The sequence below is a fragment of the Patella vulgata genome, chromosome 1 (assembly GCF_932274485.2).
Source record: "Patella vulgata chromosome 1, xgPatVulg1.2, whole genome shotgun sequence".
Lineage (NCBI taxonomy): Eukaryota > Metazoa > Mollusca > Gastropoda > Patellidae > Patella > Patella vulgata.
The window spans coordinates 18,033,995-18,053,070 of record NC_065879.2 but is presented as its reverse complement, the minus strand read 5'-3'; the positions used below and the strand labels follow the sequence as shown (position 1 = coordinate 18,053,070).

General features: G+C 37.1%; 1 protein-coding gene across 5 annotated transcripts in view; it reads right to left on the bottom strand.

The window, feature by feature from the left end:
- LOC126808893 (neuroligin-4, X-linked) overlaps positions 1-19,076 on the bottom strand; it is a 170,510-nt gene that overhangs the window by 14,205 nt on the left and 137,229 nt on the right. For 4 of the 5 annotated variants that reach the window (XM_050533940.2, XM_050533942.2, XM_050533943.1 and 1 more), the window contains 3 exons: positions 8,048-8,197; positions 5,325-5,510; positions 2,717-3,524 (listed from right to left, as the gene is read on the bottom strand). In XM_050533940.2, the coding sequence (XP_050389897.1) occupies positions 2,717-3,524; positions 5,325-5,510; positions 8,048-8,197 (1,144 nt within the window). The remainder of the gene's footprint in view (positions 1-2,716; positions 3,525-5,324; positions 5,511-8,047; positions 8,198-19,076) is intronic. The other variant, XM_050533941.2, reaches the window with a different exon arrangement.

The following is a 19,076-nucleotide window of genomic DNA, read 5'->3' as shown; positions in this document are numbered from 1 at the left end:
AGATAAATGGTCTTCCTATTGACATAAATCTAACTCTAGTTCAGTTAAAATATGCACATACATACAAAAATACAGTCAGTCAAAGGAATGAAAAAATGTTGCCTGCAACGTAAAGGAGGGAGAAGTTATTAATCAAGATGCCGATTGAAGCTTTGCGCCAATAGACCAGTGTCGAATTCAAGCCATGAAAAGCGAACGGTTGCATTCATTGTGTTCTAGCGAACGACTCGAAGATTCTCTGTTATTCACGCCAGTAAACGTTATCAGGCTGATGTAAATAGCCCGCGTCCGACTAACATGTCTATACTCCATTGATCTCTACCAAATAAATGCCGACCATTATAAATATTTGTGGCAGTAAAAACCAGGAGTGACAGAAGATCGAATTATTTCATCAGATTAAAGATGACCATTCTGACCCGCGAGGAATAAACATGAAAATTATCCTGTTTTTCGTCCTGTAGTCAGTGTTTGTGCTCGATGGTAGTTTCGGGAGATTGATTGCATTTTGTACTCCTCTAAATTGATTTTGGGTGAAATGGAACTTCTAATAGCCTCGACGAAATCATTTATTTCTAATTCAACTTGAATTTATGAGAGAGATTTAAAACCATTTTACCCGCTTCCATTTTAATCTTTGATAAATTTCATTTATAAATCTTAATCAAATTCAGTTTGTCATACGATTTGATGTTAAATCTAAATTATTTTTATGGAGTAAACAGTGCATAAATAGTTCTATGCTTTCATATTTATCAGTAGGATTTTAAATTCTACTTAATACCGCCAGACGAATTTATGGCCCAATCTATTCGCCCATTAATTGTGGGGGAGCTACGGTGGTTCTGTGGTTACAATGCTGGCTTGATCCCTGTGCTGGCCGATATATATTTCATTGTGGTTTCCCATTCCGAAGCAGGATGGGGCCTAGAGGTTAAGTGGCGTGAATGAAATGCATATTGCAGGGTGAGGAGTGGGTGTACACCTCCTTCATAACACACTACATGGTACATACCCCGTGGAGAAAAGTAGGGAGCTAAACACCATTCCATTTATTCTGACGCTCCCAAAATCTACACCCACATTCTCTCTCTCTCTTTCTCTCTCTGCGTATAATCTAGGCTTCGAACTGATGCCTATTTTGGTTACATTCTTTCATTCAGATGCGCATGACTTCAGATCATATTGCAAGTGCCTTTAAACTGATGGGAATTCTATGATAAATTGTAAATGTTAATTTGTTTTACATCACCTCCCAAGTTAAATTCTCATTGCTTGCCGTAAGAGAGGGGGTGAGAGGGCGAAATGCACAACGCGTGCTCTTTAAATCATAAGGTCTGTCATTGAGTCTAGTGGTGTGGTGTCGATCCAACACTTGTACTTGACCAGGAGTAAGGTCGCATGTCTAACATCGTGGTTTCCCGTGGATCTTTCTCTCTATTTCTCTCTCTCTCTATCTCACACACACACACACACACACACTATCTCTCCCCCCTCCCTTTCTCATTTCCATTCTCTTGTCGTAAGATGATCTACGTGCAACTAAACGCAAACCATCTGCTGTATTTTGTTTTAGCCTCAAAATGACCACCATTGATTCAATAGAATTAAACATACCCATACCACCAGACACAGCAGACGAACACAAGAAAATAATTCGATAAAATAGTTCTTAAAATAAAGCAGCAACCAGCTCACTGTTATTAGAACCCACTCGACCTTCGTGATTCCAAGTCACCGTTTTATTGAATCTTTTCGTCTCCAATCTAAATCTTTGAATTTATAAAAATTGGTTGAGGGAAATGAAATGAGGGGTGTTATTAATTTTACCGCCAAACACCAACCAGGTTTATATTTGCGCCAGACATTCATATTTTTTTCCAGCATTTCTTTTTAAAATAAGAATCGTCTTTTATGATCGTGAGATCAATCGTGTTAATATACGGTCGCATGGTGACAGTTCTATTATAGCTAGAGATGTAAAGCACTACAGATTAAAGATTGGGGTTAAACTTGCCACAACACAACATCATAGTCATAACCACCTTATAATTCCAAAACGGGAGCCGCTGTGGCTCGGTGAGTAAGACGCTGCTTCACTAACCAGGAGGTTTTCTCATGTCAGTGATGCAGGACGGAGGGTCTGACAAGGGCAGTTTCTAGTCGTGCAGATGGGACAAAACCGGGGTCCCGTGTACTCATTGGCGTACACGTAAAAGACCCTTGATAGTTGGAATTCGAATTAAGAGCAGGCTAAAGTGCCGCTATCCATGCAAAATTTCCCTTCTAGCACACTGTATGGCGTGTGTCCGTCTTCATTAGCCGACTCGGGACAGAAAAGTAGGACGTTAAACCCCATTTAATTTAATTTTTTTTCCTTCGAGTTATATTCTGGCGACTGGAGGGTTACTGATGACAATGCTATGGCAATGGGGGTGCGTAACGCTTCTTGAACCACGGACATTATTATTAATCTGATATCTGATACCAGAGCAACTGAGTCGACATCGATGCTGGTGTTGACCGGTGAAGTTCCCCAGGATTACCCACGCTGGGGACACATGGCTTATGTCCATCTTCATTAACCCGGTTGGTGCAAAACAAGTAGGATGTTTAACCCCACTCCATTTCGCTTCATCTCATCACAATGCTTATGACGCACTTTGTAGCCGCCCCGTTTCAAATAGAAAGGTGGACTATTTTAATCAGAACTTACCCTGTTTTGGCAAAATTTGTCCAGTACGTCATCACAGCTTCACTGATCATCCTTTCAGCATTTGTATAAGTCGCCGGAAACGGCGAGATACCACCAACTAGAGGAGCACCAAACACGTAAGGTAGTTCATCGCCATGGATACCATGCACATTTTCTGTTAAACTTTCTTCAGTTTGGGTTGAATAACTGAAGGCGTAGAGATACGTTTCTGCCGTCTCAGCGTGATACTGCGCCGCTTTGATCAGCGGAGCAACATACTGTCCGTCACTAAGCAGTTCCAGGATATTATTGCGCTTACTAAGCTTATCCGACATTCGGTTCCAGTCCGTGTAATGGTGGTCTAAAATTTCGTATATTTTTTGTCTATGATATTTGAACACATTTTGAACATAAGTTCTAATCATCTGGGATTTTCTGAATTCCGAAATCCCTTTCGTAATCTCGTGTTGTTTAAGGTAAGAATAGGCTTCGTTTTTTGTAATTCCAAACATCACTTTGGCTTCCGCAAATTTGGACTGTTTCTTTTTCATAAGATCCTCCACCTTTTTTGGTAAAACACTCCACCCATCAATAGAGGGCGCAAAACATGAATAGTACTTAGGCGGAAGTGGCACTGCATTCACTAATTCCGACCAGGAACGTTCTCGTAAACATTTCACTAAAGCACGAGAGTTTGAAATATGGCGGGAACAATTTACATTAACTGCTAACTTTTGTGTGCACCATACTGGATCGTAGGAGACCGCCCAAGTGCTGAGAGCCGATCCACTCTGGACAATGGCGTTCTGGAACAGTGGTCCGTGGCCTTCTAGAAAAAATGGCATACGAGTTATCCCGTTACAAACACTTTGTCTTAGGGCTTAAAGGTGTTAGTAGGTGTTAGTAGCCCAACCTCATCTTGACGAATCAAGTCAAGACTTCCCATTGTTAAACATTTTTATATGACGTGGTATTTATATTTCTCATTTTTTATATTATCAGTTAAAGAAGCATTATGCAAAAGCTAAATCTGCCTATTGCAGATCTTTCTTTGGGCTTCAAATGTTATATTAACTATTATTTAACCATTTGTTCACATAATCAACTCTCTAGATCACTTTCAAAGAGCGATAACGTCGCCCGGATTAAAGTAATTTGAACGATCTTATCAATATATTATTCATTATTTATTTCTATTTTTAAACTATTCTAGCAAGAAGGAGCAGCTCTTTTCCTAAATCTTACATAATGCATCTGTAATTGAAACTATATTATATTATTAAACCCTTTTTTTTATGAAGTTGTATTTATAAGTTCATATTATCACAGGAAAAACTAAATATTATTTTTGATTAAAACCCTATATTATTCTATTTTATTTTTGATTAGAACTATATACTATTGTTAAAGCTTTTATATGAAATTATATTTATAAGGTTCCTATTATAAATTATGGGTAGAAAAATTACGCACTATCTTTTTGTTTAAATTTGGTCTATTTGCCTTATCTATTCCGTTTATTTATTTGTGTTATTATACATTGATGGTTCACGAATTTATGTACTCATTTAAAGAGTAGGTTATTATCTAAAAATTCTTACTTATGTATCATTGCTTGCGAAAGGTGCAGTTAAAAAACCTAGTGAATATTATCCATAAAGATGTCTGTGATTTTATAAACCATAAGCAATTAGTTCAAATTTATTTGTATTTACTTATACTACAACGCACGCTTATATTCATTTATTACGTGTTAATTATCAATTTCCAATGAGTTTTAAATGTTCATAATTTATTTACAATATAATGCACATCTATATTCATTAATTATGCAGTTTTTATAAATTTCCAATGAGTTTTGAATGTTGATAATAGGTTAAATAAATAATAATTCACAGTTTAATTTCATATTCAGAATTTCAAAATTAGTATCCTTTTAATCCCTTTGTATAGTTATTTTATTATTTTATTTATTTTTTAAATGCTATAAAACATACCAGTTAATGAATACACACACATATAATATACATTAGAAACAAGGAATAATTAAATAAATAAGGAATAATTGAATAAATAAATTAGCGGATGTCATATTCCATTTTGATGACATTTTAACTGACTTGATGATAGTGTGCTGAATGCCTTTCCGAGTTTGAAAAAGACCATATTAGAAATATTATTCAAGTTTGTGGTCAATGGGACTAGGAATTACTAGCTGTTCAGTCGGCGCTAAACAGGTTAAACCCTGCGATGTATGTTTATGGGAGTTTCATGAATCCAGAAGTAGTATAACTCTGAATCAGGAAGTGGAAGTGCCCTTAATTTCAGCCACGGGCAGCCACCTACCCCGCACCAACAAATGGACAGAAAGTGATAGTCACAAACACATATAAATACATGAGTCCTATACAAGGCGTTGCTGGTGTCACTGATTCGAAACAGGAAAAGGATTTTTATCATGGTACATTTAATAAATTTAAAACATATAATCCTAACTAAAATAAAAATGAGAAAAGAAATTATAAATTGCATTAAAATTTGAAAAAAAAAACCCACACATAAAAAACTATACAATAAATGAATAAACTGAATCCAAAAGTGTATTAAATTATATTTCCCATTCACTCACCCTGGACAAACGGTGATAATAAAATAAGATTAACAATGGCGGCACCGTGACCATGACCAAATAAGGTAACACGACCCGGATCACCATTAAAACTGACTATGTTTTCCTTCAACCAATGAAGAGCTTGGATTATATCTAGTTGTGCATAGTTACCCATTGCGGAGTTGTCTCCCGTGGCAAGAAAACCTGAAAATAAAGGCAATCAAGATTAAAACATGCAGTCATGTTAGAGTGTATGACACAATGAATCTAAATCGTCAGTCAATCTCCAGCATACCTGGAACTGACACACCCTCAATTGATATTGTCATGGGAACAATGATTTGTTCTAACTGTGAAAGGGTACCCCACTTCAAAATGGAGACGTTCTATGAGGGTTACAACAAGGATCCATGTCACGCAGGTTTCGATTCCCCGGTTGTACGTGACTAGACCCCTACGTGCAAGCGAATTATTGAAATAAAATCAAACCATATACTAGTCACGAAATGACCTACTTTGTGTCGAGTTGGCGTTAAACCGCCTCTTCCTGTTGCGAATAGATAGCTGGACCATCACCATTTAATGATATTTCTGTGGTACTAAAACACCAATGGTAAGAAACACTAGGGTTACCGATTGCTCGGCGAAAATGTCCCTATTATCCATCAGATACTGAACAAGCATACACCGACCCACACCCTCACCCGACAACAATTTAGCCGAACAATCTATAATGCACGTTTAAATCTTGAGACATATTTTTGATATAAACCCCATTCAACCCACCTAAATTAGGTGTAAATATCTACCCGAAGTCTTGGCACATTTAACAAAGTTGACCAAATTGCTCCACACAATCGTGTCTGCTCAAAATTAGCAAGACGCTCGCGCGAAGTATTTTTCTTTCTTTGCGTTAAAAGGTTAGATAACTTTTGACAATGCGTGATAAAAAGATACGCCCTTTTCTATTCGAGCAAATTTAGGATTTGAATTTTCTAAGATGGTAGAAATGCTGCCTGTAAACATCTTGTCCAACTTATTCAGACTAGCCGAGTGGGATAATTCAATCGGTAAGCTACGGCATTGATTTTTCCCAGGCGCAAATCGAAGGAATAATATTTTTATTGGTTCGTAAAATGGCTGTATTTAGCCCAGAGCTGCTTTTAACTATTGTATAGAAAAAGTTAATAGTAGCGGTGACGATGAATGGCATACACCAGATAAAATTGTCCACCGAGCGCGCTAAATTACACGGGACAGATCAAAGACTGAATAGGCACTCACGGACTTTTAAAAGCTTTTAAAAATCTGGTTTTAATCTTTGATAATATAAAAACAGAATTCCAGTAACTGCCACAGGACAAACAAAATGAAATGAACGAGGAAAAGCGAGAAACTCGGATGAAATTTAAAGATAACGAAAAAACAAAATCAAACTCGAATAACGTAAATGGTAGCGATGACATGTTCGTAAAGCAATGGTTAGGAACATTAGTAGCGCTTTAACCACTGCTAATCCTAGTAGCAAAAGGAAGAATCGAATAACGAAAAATACAGTAATTCCACGTGACTATATTATTCCTAAAGCAGTGTTAGGAACATTAACAGCACTGTTACATTGTTTTCATATTTCTAGATGATCAACCAACCAGAGAAGGCTTACTCTCCATTTAAAGGGGCATTAGGTAAGATTAGATAAAGAACTGACAGTTCTCACTATAAGGGTTACAAAATAGATAATGAAAACAGAAACTGCTGAACATTTCAGACAAATTGCTTCACACTGAATCAAGATATTAACGATTCATTTTCGGCCAGCCTAGATCTTCTTTACTAACGTTGGTTCTATAATTAACAAAGTCTCGATTATCCATTTTTACGTTAAATTATCCATCACAAAATGCATTCAAATCCACTAAGGATTGAAGGCTAACCATGGCATCGAGATTTGATTATCTCGTTGATCAGTTAATTAATGTCTATATAATTATTACTTTAGATAACATTTAAGGCCTAAATAAAGACTTGTAATAGGCAGATTTGGCTACTGCATAATGGGTGTTTAAGTTTCAAAACTTGAATCATTCTCATTAGTGATGCGCCGTCTTCTACGTGTCATAAACGGGAAGTCGAGAAAATAATTTTAGTATATAACATATACTACTTTCTGTATTGGTACCGTTACCGAACTACTAAATATTGTCCTCAATAGCCCGGTTGCCGCAGACAATTTCATCTAGTGTCCGCAGACACTACCCCGGTTGTGCTCGGCCAATTTGAATTTAGGTGAGGTCAAAATAAAATGAAATGGGGTTTAATGTCCTACTGTTCTGCTTCGACTGGGCTAATGAAGACGGGCATACGCCATACAGTGTGCTACGGCCTACTCTTGAAATCGAATTCCAACTGCCAAGGGATCCTGTACTTGTGAGCCAATGTGTACACATGACCTCTGTTTTTCGTCGCATTCGAATGACCAGACAGCTCTCCTTGCCCAGACCCTCCACCATCTACAGGGGGGAACCACGTCGCAAAATCCCGATAACCTTTCTCAGACAATACTGGGGGCGAACTCGCGACTGCCAGGATAGAGAGCGTGCGTCTTACCCACTTAGCCACCCTGGTGAGGTCAAGGGATATTGTTGTAAAATAAGGTAAGTCTACTACTACTAGTACTACTACAAAGGTGATACCGCAGACAATATCGGAAGTCTACTCCCACTGGTAAAATATAGACTTACCTAACACCCCAACTCTGTAGTTTAATGTTACTACTATCACATTACCATAACTGGCAAGAACACTTCCATCATATGCGTTTCCGGTTCCGGTGTCGTATGATTCACCATGAACGAACACCATTACGGCAAAAGGAGATGTTTCGTTCCATTCTGAAAAATATAGATAAGAAGAAAATTTTAGCAACTAATAAACACATATTACTAACACACAATTAAACAGCAGAGTTTAAATGTGGGCATTGTGAAACGTGGCTCGTTGTGAAATTTAAATTTATTATAAGAAATGGAAGTGATTAGTTAAGTCCTACTCGCAGCACGGACTGGACTAATGACAACGGGTATATGCTATGATGTTCCACTGCCTACTCTTATATCGAATTCCAACTGTCAATAGTTCTACGTGACCTCGGTATTTCCTCCCATCTGAAAAACTAGACACTTCTCTGTGGCCTGCATTGCTGGCAAGGGTGGGGGGGGGTTCTTGGCCAAAACCGGGAGCCTCTGTGTAGCAGCGTCTTACTCACTCAGCCACTGTATTTCCCGAAATTTAAATAAGGACATGGCTTTCAGAGCACTCATTATTGGTATCTTCTTTACACATTAGTACATGGATATCCGAAAATTGATTCGCTCCATCAATTTGTCTTTCGTTTCGTGTATTTCTTTCAAAATTCTCCGACATGAGTGTAAAAATATCATGTTTTCTTTGTTCTGATTTGAATTAGATAACAATAGTTCCCCTGCATTCGTCAATCATATCAAAATGGCGTGAAGGAAAGAAACTGTCTCTATTAACAAATTCTCGCCAACATCATGTTTAACAATTTTTTTTAAAACTTATTTTTTGCCCATTTCTATATACAAAAAATGGCCAGTCGAAACCAGTTGTGATAAACGAGTATTTTAACTGCTTGACGCGAAATTTTTCCAACTAAATTGGATGGAATCAGTATATGAAAGGGGGAATTGAGTTGAATCCAGCCTTAAGTGGAAGTTAATACTTCGACAGCGAAATCATTTATAAAAGCAATAGCAAAACGTTGTTAACATTCTGACATTCCACAAATTGGAAAAATTCAAATCGAGATGTCCGCAAATTACCAAATGTCATGTCGGGCTTTTAGCGCCGAACGGCACGTGGAGTGCAATCTCAATTCGAGGCAATCATAGCCAATTTTTAGTGGGGTTTTTACAGCTCGTTGTCTTGTATACTTTATGCACGGCGTGTAGTCACGCGATCTACAGAGGCTAAACTTTAATATAATTAACAGAACGGCAAAGTGTTTGATTTTCAGGAAAACGTGTTATAGACTAGTAAACGTCACGTAATGGTAGAACTTGTAGCAGGTTCCCCCCGCCATCAGAATTACAGACTTGGTCTGATTAATAACTGCATTATTAGTTTACATTACCAGTGTTCCCTTAATAACGAGTCTTATAATTCTTACATCACATATGATATATTATTACACCGAGATCGTGATGCCTAATAATACACTTCATCTACATGATCAACGACTCTAGTCTACCAACAGACAAAATTCGGTTTTCGTTTAGAAGATAAGTAGCAGGCTCATTATATTCTTTTCTCGACCTTTTTAACTTTTTGTTTTATATTCACTCATTACACAACGGTGAAAATGTTGTTGGAACTGTTACAATTATGTGTTAGCGCATATTCCAGTAGATATCATATCCTGACTCGATCACTTCTCCGTAGTCGTGTTATACAATTAATGCGCCATTATTCGCTTGTGAATAATACCAGATTTAAAATTACCTTAAACGCACCTAATGTTTGAAATGCCAGAGTAAAGTGTTTCTCAAGAGTCTTTGTCAAGCTTCTTGAGAATCACTAAAGAGTTTCTACAACTAATACATTTTTATCTCAGAACTTTCTCTGTGACACACTTTATGATATAAAGAGGATGTCTCAGGCCACTCCGTCGCACCCCCACCCCACACATTCCAACCCAAATACATACAAGCGTTGATTACCCGGGCATTGGATTACTTTTGTTCATTTGGTATTATGCAATACAATACCGAGAATAAAACCCTTTCCTATAAAATATAACAATTGATCACTCTGGCATTGCATTCCTTCTGTGGGTGCATTTATGCGTTTGTTTTGGCATGGTAGACCGAGAATGAGAACCTTTTATGTCAAGGTAACAATTTGAGCTGCACCACCGCATAACGTATTTCAGAAGATCTCCACCCATGGTAGATCTTGATTAGGAATCCCCAAGGAGATCATCTCATCATTATAAAGTCGAGTGGAAGGATAAGAAACTCGGTCTGAGTTTAAACAGCGTTGACATGACGTTAGGATAACTCCAGCGACTTGAAGTGACAATCATCTTATAATTATAGCCTCGACAAGTCTTCTTCATTACCAACTATTCTCTACATAACACATGGGACTCTCGTTGACCTGATAGTTAAAACTCGCTTTTAAATTAAATAAAATTTAAAGAAACTACATTTTAGAACTGGGTTGGTCTGGGCAAATATGAAGGCAGCTAGAACATTTTCTGAACCAGAAAGAAAATAAAACCAAGTACGAACAATCCAAACCATTAGACAGAATTGGAAGTCCTAAAAAACGGTATAGGCAAAATAGTGTAATCAGGTAAAATAGTGTTATCAGCATATGGACTGTTCGCCGTGTACAAAATACACGACAAACAGTGGTAACAGGTGTCCGGAAGGGTAAGCTTACCCTGCCCGGCGCCACACCCACAAGCTGCATCCAAACTATTAGGCGAAAACTCGGTAAAATAGCGTGATTAGCCAATGGACTATCGGTATGCAAAATGTACATGATAAACAGTGTTAACGATGTAGTAGACAGACATTATCTGTATACGCGTCAATTAAATATATCTAGAATAATAGCCGAGAGAGACATGTCATATTTGCCAATCAAGTCAATATGACGGCCATAAAACTTTTTAAAGGTTTTAATAAGTTTAGTTCGCAAGTATCCCTGTAGTTGAAGCTTAGAAAGGATACACACGAGGCTCTCGTTGGCCTCATAACAAAAACTCACTTAAAAAATTCAATAAATTTTAGAGGGGGGAAATTGGTGAATTCAGTCGGTCTGGACAGATCTTAATGGTCCGAGACCGCTATTATTAGGGGAGTTTTGATCTGGGTTTAACGTCTTACATTTTTGCACCAAATTCACTTTTAAATTGAATTAATTTCAAATGGAACAAAGTTAAAGGGGCTACATTGTTGAACTGGCATAATTGGTCTTCGAGGTAATTATAAGTCAAATATTAAAGGACCGGCGACCTCTTTGATTTAGGTAAATATAAATTATTGAATTAGGTTAAGATGATGTTATTTTGTTTTACGAAGTTTGGCTTAATTGTTGGCTTAAAGTAGCCAAGTCTCTGACTCAATATCATCCAAAGTCTTCGACATTGAAAACACGAATTATTTGTCAATTTAAATCAAAATTGATGTTGTGATCTTACCCGGAAAAGATGGATTTCTGATATCCAATATTTAAGACAAAATGAACATTTTACCATTGGTACACGAATCGTGTACCATAATCCGTTTCAGCACTATTTGTAACAAGGTACTCGAAACGCGGCTAGACATATTCCACAAGTCATGTCAAACGGTGACGTCATACTCTTATCTAGAGAGCAATAAACACTATCGGTATAGACTGGAATATCCAGACGCTAGAGATTGACATTCGTTTAAGACTTCAGGCGTCGCCGAGCTGATTTGAAATTAGAGTAAAAATAGAAAGGACTGTAAATCAGTTTATATACATTCATATTACATAATTATATGCGCTGCGACCCATTTATATGCGCTGTGTCAAATTATAGGTCCAAATGTTAGCGATTTGGCTCCTTTAAGCCTATTATGCCCACAGTGGAATACAACATAGGTAACGTTTCAACGCTGGAGACTTAAAATGTTCTACGTAGTCAGGTTTTTTAACCCGCGAAACAAATTAATGTCTTTTAAAATCATTAGTTATATAAATTAAGATAATTTACAGATTTAAAACAATTCGGACAAAACGTTAGACCTGGGCTGTTTGGTTGTAACTTAACAACATTAGCATAAAACATATTAAACATCAGACCCAGGAGTAATATGTTTCTTGGCTAAGTTTCTAGTAATTATCATTTGCCGTTTAATTTAGCTGGGAACTATTAACATGGTCTTCATTTTCAGATATGTAGAATAGTTCGTAAAAGATTGGGGTCAGTTTGGGTTCTGTGGTTATGGAACATGAATTCAAATCAGAGTTGGAATCGCGGCGTGAGCTGGACAACAGTTCCAGGATTATCAAAGTCCCGTTTTCATTTGTGATGGGTAGTGCTGACAAGACATATTTAAAATGACACGTGTACATTTTAGCGTGATTAATTTCAAATGAATAATATTATTAGCATTACGCAAGTCCCATTCTCATTTTAGAAGTCCCGAGTAAAGAATTGTGATGACACCGGTACCTGTACATAAGCATGGTGAATTTCAGATTTATTTGTATTCTTTAATGACATGTCTTATTTAATGAGACAAGTCCTTAACTCAATATCATCCACAGTCTTCGACATTGTAAATTTTTAAAATTGGCACTCGAATCGGGTGCCAGAATGCTTTCGAGTGCCATTTGTAATGAAGCAACTCGATGAACGAGGCTAAACCTATCCTACAGCTAGGGGAATACTACCGGTATGGACTGGAATAACCAGACTCCAAAGATTGCATTTAATTTGGACTCTACGCGTTTTTCGCCGAAAATAACTCATTACAAATTATAGTAAAATCAGAAACGATTGAATAAAAATCAGTTTATATACAATCATATTACATTATTATATGCGTTGCGTCCCATTCGTGTCAATTTCTAGATACCAAAGAATAGCGACTTAGCTGATTTAAATGTTTGTCACAATTGAAGATAAGTTATGATAGAGCCTCAACCGATGTTCTTCAGTGCAAGTTTAAATGAAATGGAATTGGGTTTCCGCTTCAACCCGATCAAATGAAGACAGATGTTTGCCCGGATGACGGCTTACTCTTATTTCGCATTCCAAGTGACAAGAGCTCTTTTACGTGCACGCGAACAAGTATACGAGAACGAAGTTTTTTGTTTTCCTGCACCGCTGCCATGGGAAACCACACTGACAATTTCTCTGGGTCAACGTGATTCAACACGGAACCTTGGCAGTAAGAATTCGATATAAGAGTATACCGTAGTGCCTGTGTCCGGGAAAAATTTCCCTCATAGCACACTGTATGGCGTAAGCTCGTCTCCATTAGCTCAGTTGATACAGAAAAGTAGGACGTTAAACTTCCATTTCAATTCATTTTATATTTCAAGAGCGTCACCCTAAGAATAAGAATATTATGAAGTTCCAGGTTCAAAATTATATGTTGGGAAATGTAAACATTAATCACAAAAAAGGTCAGAATTACCAGACGAATAATAACAGTTCTGCGAACACCGGCAAAATATCGCAGGCCATCTTCAATGAGTAGTCATTACCTCAAAGTGTTTTCACCTTCTCAACAAGAATAAAATATTATTTATTGTAAAAAGAAAAACAAAAAATGTTACAAATTGATATGTAGCTACTTACTACGGTTAAAAGTCAGATTGAATACAGGACCGCAGTAAAGATCGATATGAACAGTGATTGGTACACGCGATTGGCGCGAGAGTAATAATTTATATTGATCGTTTAATGAAGCGAGAACATGGCGGGAATAAGCTCGCGAGACGCCGCTCTGGGCTTTCTGGTTGAACAATTAGAGAAAACAAGACGAATTTGAGTTAATTCAGCGGAAAAAAAGCAGAAATGGTTCGTGATGTAACATGGATGAAGTTATATTTCAAGGTTCGTTCCCCAGGATTTTCCGGCGTGTTGCCCGCATGTCAGTGATGCAGGGTGGAGGGTCTGACAAGGACAGTGTCTAGTCGTTTGGGTTCCCAGTACACATTGGCGTCAGTAGAAACAAATAATGTTGTGACCTTTTTTCGACGAGTTGTGAAATCATGAGGTAGGGCGACCCCAATGAGCATCGAATATACTCCACAGACCACTATCTCAGGACGAAATTTAAAAAATCGGGTAGGAGCCTCTCAACCCCTCAATCCATGGGGGAGAGACTATAACCCCCCCCCCAAACACACACACACAGACACACACACCGCCTTGTCATTCTGGCTCGGCGACTGATTCGAGTATCCAGGCCAAATCCCATTCATAGCACACTTAATAGCATATGCCCGTCTTCATTAGACCTGCCGGTAGATGTCATGCGTTTTTGAAACGATTAGAATACCTCGCATACACAATTCCTGTCATCACTCGGGGCAACAGTTTGCGCTTAAATTTCAGAAAAGGTGGATTGCCTGAATCCGAGTAATTAGGATATTATTTTATTATTGGTCTGACTGGTTCATTACTCATATCAGAAGCATGTGCAACGTAAAATTTATGGATATGATGAAAGAGATTATTCTGATATTGCTGAAATTAATTATTGAGAATTCTATGTATTTCATTGCTGATGTTAAAGTCTTATGGTCGTCAATCAATCTTTTAAAATACTAAAACACCGTACCCCAAAGTTACTCTTTGAATACCAAACCTTTAAAATATTGCTCACTTGTCTCAAACGTTGACCTTGGGGTATTTAATATTATGATTAATGTATATAATTCTGTGATTAGTGTGGTGCCGCCCTGATAAGGAGCAAGTTAAACTGGGGATTGTGGTTGATCTACAGATATGATGATGAACAGTGATAGATTTATGTGAAGTTATGGTCGAATTAACAATAACTATTGACATTAACGATAACCGTCTCGCTTTAATGGTTTTCTTATCCCGTTAGGTGTCGCCTTATTGCATTACGCCAACCACAAATCAGAACTAATGAACCGGTTTATTGCATTATTATCCCAGCATTCATCGCACCGGATATCTTCTGCTGGTCGAACTTGCGCCAAAAAGCAATCAGACAAGTTTTACGTTTAGCATTAGTTGCTTCGAATGCGTTTTAATGAATTTATCGAGGATTGTCGAGTGAGAGTGATATTTATGACCGCGGTGGTTGAATATACGACATGGAACTAGCCGACGGTGTTATATAAACATTTTATGAGTGAAAAGAGCCCAATTAATTCAACTCGTCCTCCCTAGACACGATTAGAAACTTATTCATTGGTTTAATTGACAAGTTTTTACAGACTTCCCCTCCAATGCATGCTGAGACACGCACTCTCTACTTACCACCAAGAACTAACTCAGGAGCTTGAATATACGTCATTAAAGAGGAGATAACTACCATTAAAGCAACACGCCTGATCCCAGATTCAAATTGTTTCTAAAGAAACTCTGCATGGGGTGGATTCACGATCATCACGATCACAACCCTTCATAGAATGATTGGTTATGGTAAATGAACTTTGCTGTAGGTTTGGGTATATACTTGTCTAAATTACAAAATCAACCCGCCATTCACTCACACATCGATAAATGCCATTGGTGAAATCTGAATATTTGCTTGCATCGAAAAACATACTTGTTTCTAAATTCAAATATTCGAGTACGCCTCGATCCAATTGAAATTAGGCCCTACTTCGGTTCGTTCGTTTGTAGGGCGTAACAGCGACGTCCACCAAGGGTGGTATCACAGACCAGACCATATTTTTATTTCTGTTTGATTTAACGTTTGGGGGAGGGGTAAGCTGTTTTACTGTATTTTTCTTGCGTTGTCACTACAGTAAGTACAGAGAGTAGGTCATGTGCAAGTATTTGATCGAACCATGACAGATTTTATGAACTAAAACGGATATACGTTAGACCAAACGCTCCCTGGAATCAAATAGAATATAGATTTTAGATAGAGATCGCTGTATTAACAAAACATTTTAGCAAAGGTAAATAATAAAACGTCACGGATCAACCACGGTTGATTCTAGACGGAACTGTTCAAAAGGGTTTGTTCTTAAGGAAATAAAAACAAAATTGAGACAAATACTAAACGAATACAGTTGACGACATTAAGGACAATGAACGGAACCGAAAATCACATTACATTAAAGTCCAGACTGTGTGAAAACATTCCCTCTACTTGAATTGACTTTAAATTTAATTGTATTTTTTGTTTGGTACACGGGACAATGGTTGCATTATTGCTCAATTCTTGAGTTAAGACAATCGATCGTGAATTGATTTCAATATAAATCACGATTGTCTCAATATCCGAACATTAAACTACAGACAGTGGGCGTTGTTATAGATGTTCATGATTCCGACATCTAGACTAAAGCCGTTAATAGACAAATACGACACCCTACGTCATCCTTTATATTGAAAATACCATGCATTACACTATACAATAATACAATTACGATATAACAATACATACATAATTGTGTTTGTAGTATAACGAAATATCGTTACATCTTCAGTTTATTGTTATACGGGTTATGATATACTGTGACGCTATATCGTCATAAATAATATTGTATACAGTGTTGCAGGCATACTCGTTATGTTACACTATGGCGCAATACCGCGGTATCTCGACACATATATCCTGTTTATTGCATAGTGTTGCATGTCTATGGTTATGATATAATATGGCGCAATACCGCGATATAACGTTACATGCATACTGTGTGTATATTCTCCAGTATGGCACTCTATCGACGATATAACTTTCAAGTTATACTGGCTATTCTTTTCTATGGCGCTATACTTATGGTAGGACCAATATCACACAAACCCCCCAAACCTAAAATGTGAACCAAATCGGATAAAAGTGGTTTGACATCCTTGATCTGATTAAAAAAAATAAAAATTCCATTTCATTCAATTTAAATGCAATTGGAATAACATCTTTAAATCCAGCAAATGAAATTATAACAGCCCAGACCAATATTTCATTGGGTACCGAAACCAATTCACATATCTGTACTAAAGGCTATCTGATATTAAGATAAGTGGAAGAACAAATCCCAAAGGTTTTTGTTTGTTTCTTAAATATGTTCGGTGAAGAGCGATGTACTCGATAGGTGGCATTAAATTATACACAAATGTGTTTTTTTTATCTTTTGTTCGTTTTTTTTAATATTGTTTATCTTCTTCCGGATTGTCTATATAATTATGTCGGCTAAGTCTTGTTTAAACAGGCATTATGCACGAGTTAAATATGCCTATTGCAAGTCTTTTCTTTATGCCTTAAATGTTATATAAATTATTAATTAGACATTAAAGCGGCGTTTACATGATACCCGCAATCCATACAACCATCGGATTCAACGGTCGCATCCGACAACCTTATCAGACAAATGGTCGGATGAGCAGCTTGTTGTATGGATAGGACCAGTTCTATTCTCATCCGACAGGCTCATGCAGTAGCTAATCATTTTGTGTTATATTAGACGTCATACGGCCATGACGTCATATCTGACTTATTAAAGATGTCTTCATCTGTACTTCAACGTTCTCTAAAATGGATCTAAACCTATCCGCGACTGAATTAGAATATCTAATGAACAACTCTGTATAGGGAGAATAGGAACCTGCGGCATCAGAACTACACGAAGGCAGGTATGAGAAGTGTTACCGTGGGATCTATTGCTGCCAAAATTGTCATACAACCAACAGAACCATTGTATCGTGTAAAAAGTTGTCCACTCAATAACTTACCAAGATCATAATCAACTCTCGATGCCACCGGATGCTGGAGAGTTTCAACAGATTTAATACGTTTGACATTTATGATTTAATTTTAAAATATATAATCGAAACTTTGTTTATTATCTTAACAACGGTAGCAATGACAATCGCGGCTACACTGTTCTTCTGACGACGACAACTCGGCTCAGAGTTAAGTATTTTGACTGAAATTTTCAAGATAATTCCGTTTCATTATCTAGTTTTTAACTATTATACCGAGAACTGCCAGCGCCTTATCTAATTTTACATAATACGCCTTTAATGTGTTTCGTTTCAGAACATGTTTAGTAGTTCTATTTTATTACAATTCAAAAAATATAGTCAGTAAATAAATTCTAACAAGCAAATGTATTAAATTTCATTCCAATGCTATTTGCGAAGGATTTTACTCAGTTGATGTTTTGTAGCACTGTCCGTCGGTCGGATATGGAAAGCAAAACTGCCAAAAGCTTACCACACATGATGTGTGACATCTTAGCTACACATCTTTTGTTTCGGCCTTTATCGCCTAGGTTTGACTGGCGTGCAAAGTCTCTGGAAAACACTACGCCATGCTCTTCTCAGAATTCAAATGGTCGTCTAATTTGCTCAGCCTAATTTTGGCCTTTTTTATTCCCCGATTTCTTGTATTTATTTATTATTAGATTAGTTAATTACGTCCAATGAGGTAAGAATTAGCCAAATATAGCAATGTAAGTCTGGCGTCATACCTGGTAAATGTCCACTAAGGTTCAATTACAATATTAGTTTGAAAACAGAAACATATATATGATGTATTTATGACAATCAAAACGATAATTGACCAGTATCTCTACTTCCCCTTATAGGTCATTTTATGATATCAAAATATCTATTTCCGTTGGATTACGTAACATCTAACTTGTTTTTGATTTTGGAACCAATATTAGGTCGAGGCCATAATATTGTTGTAGTTGTTCCTAAATAAAGGGACTTAGATTGGTGTTTTTAGATTAAGGAAACTATCGTGTTGTACAGTTGTTTACTTGGTTTTAAATACTGAATAACATCTGTACAACATCTTCTCATCCTCGTGTTATCACCAGCTTATATCATCCGATATTGGTTCTCAGCAGCACAAAAAACTTTCTCGGTTACAACTCCAAATAATCCTTTCCTGGCACATTTATCTTATTTTCAAGAGAGATCAAGTATCAGCTTGGTTGAAAAAAAATATGTTTATCTGTTTTTCATCTGAAAGATATAGATGACGATTTTCCCATCATTGATGATAGCTTTAATTTCAATTTCATTGCACAATAAGGAAG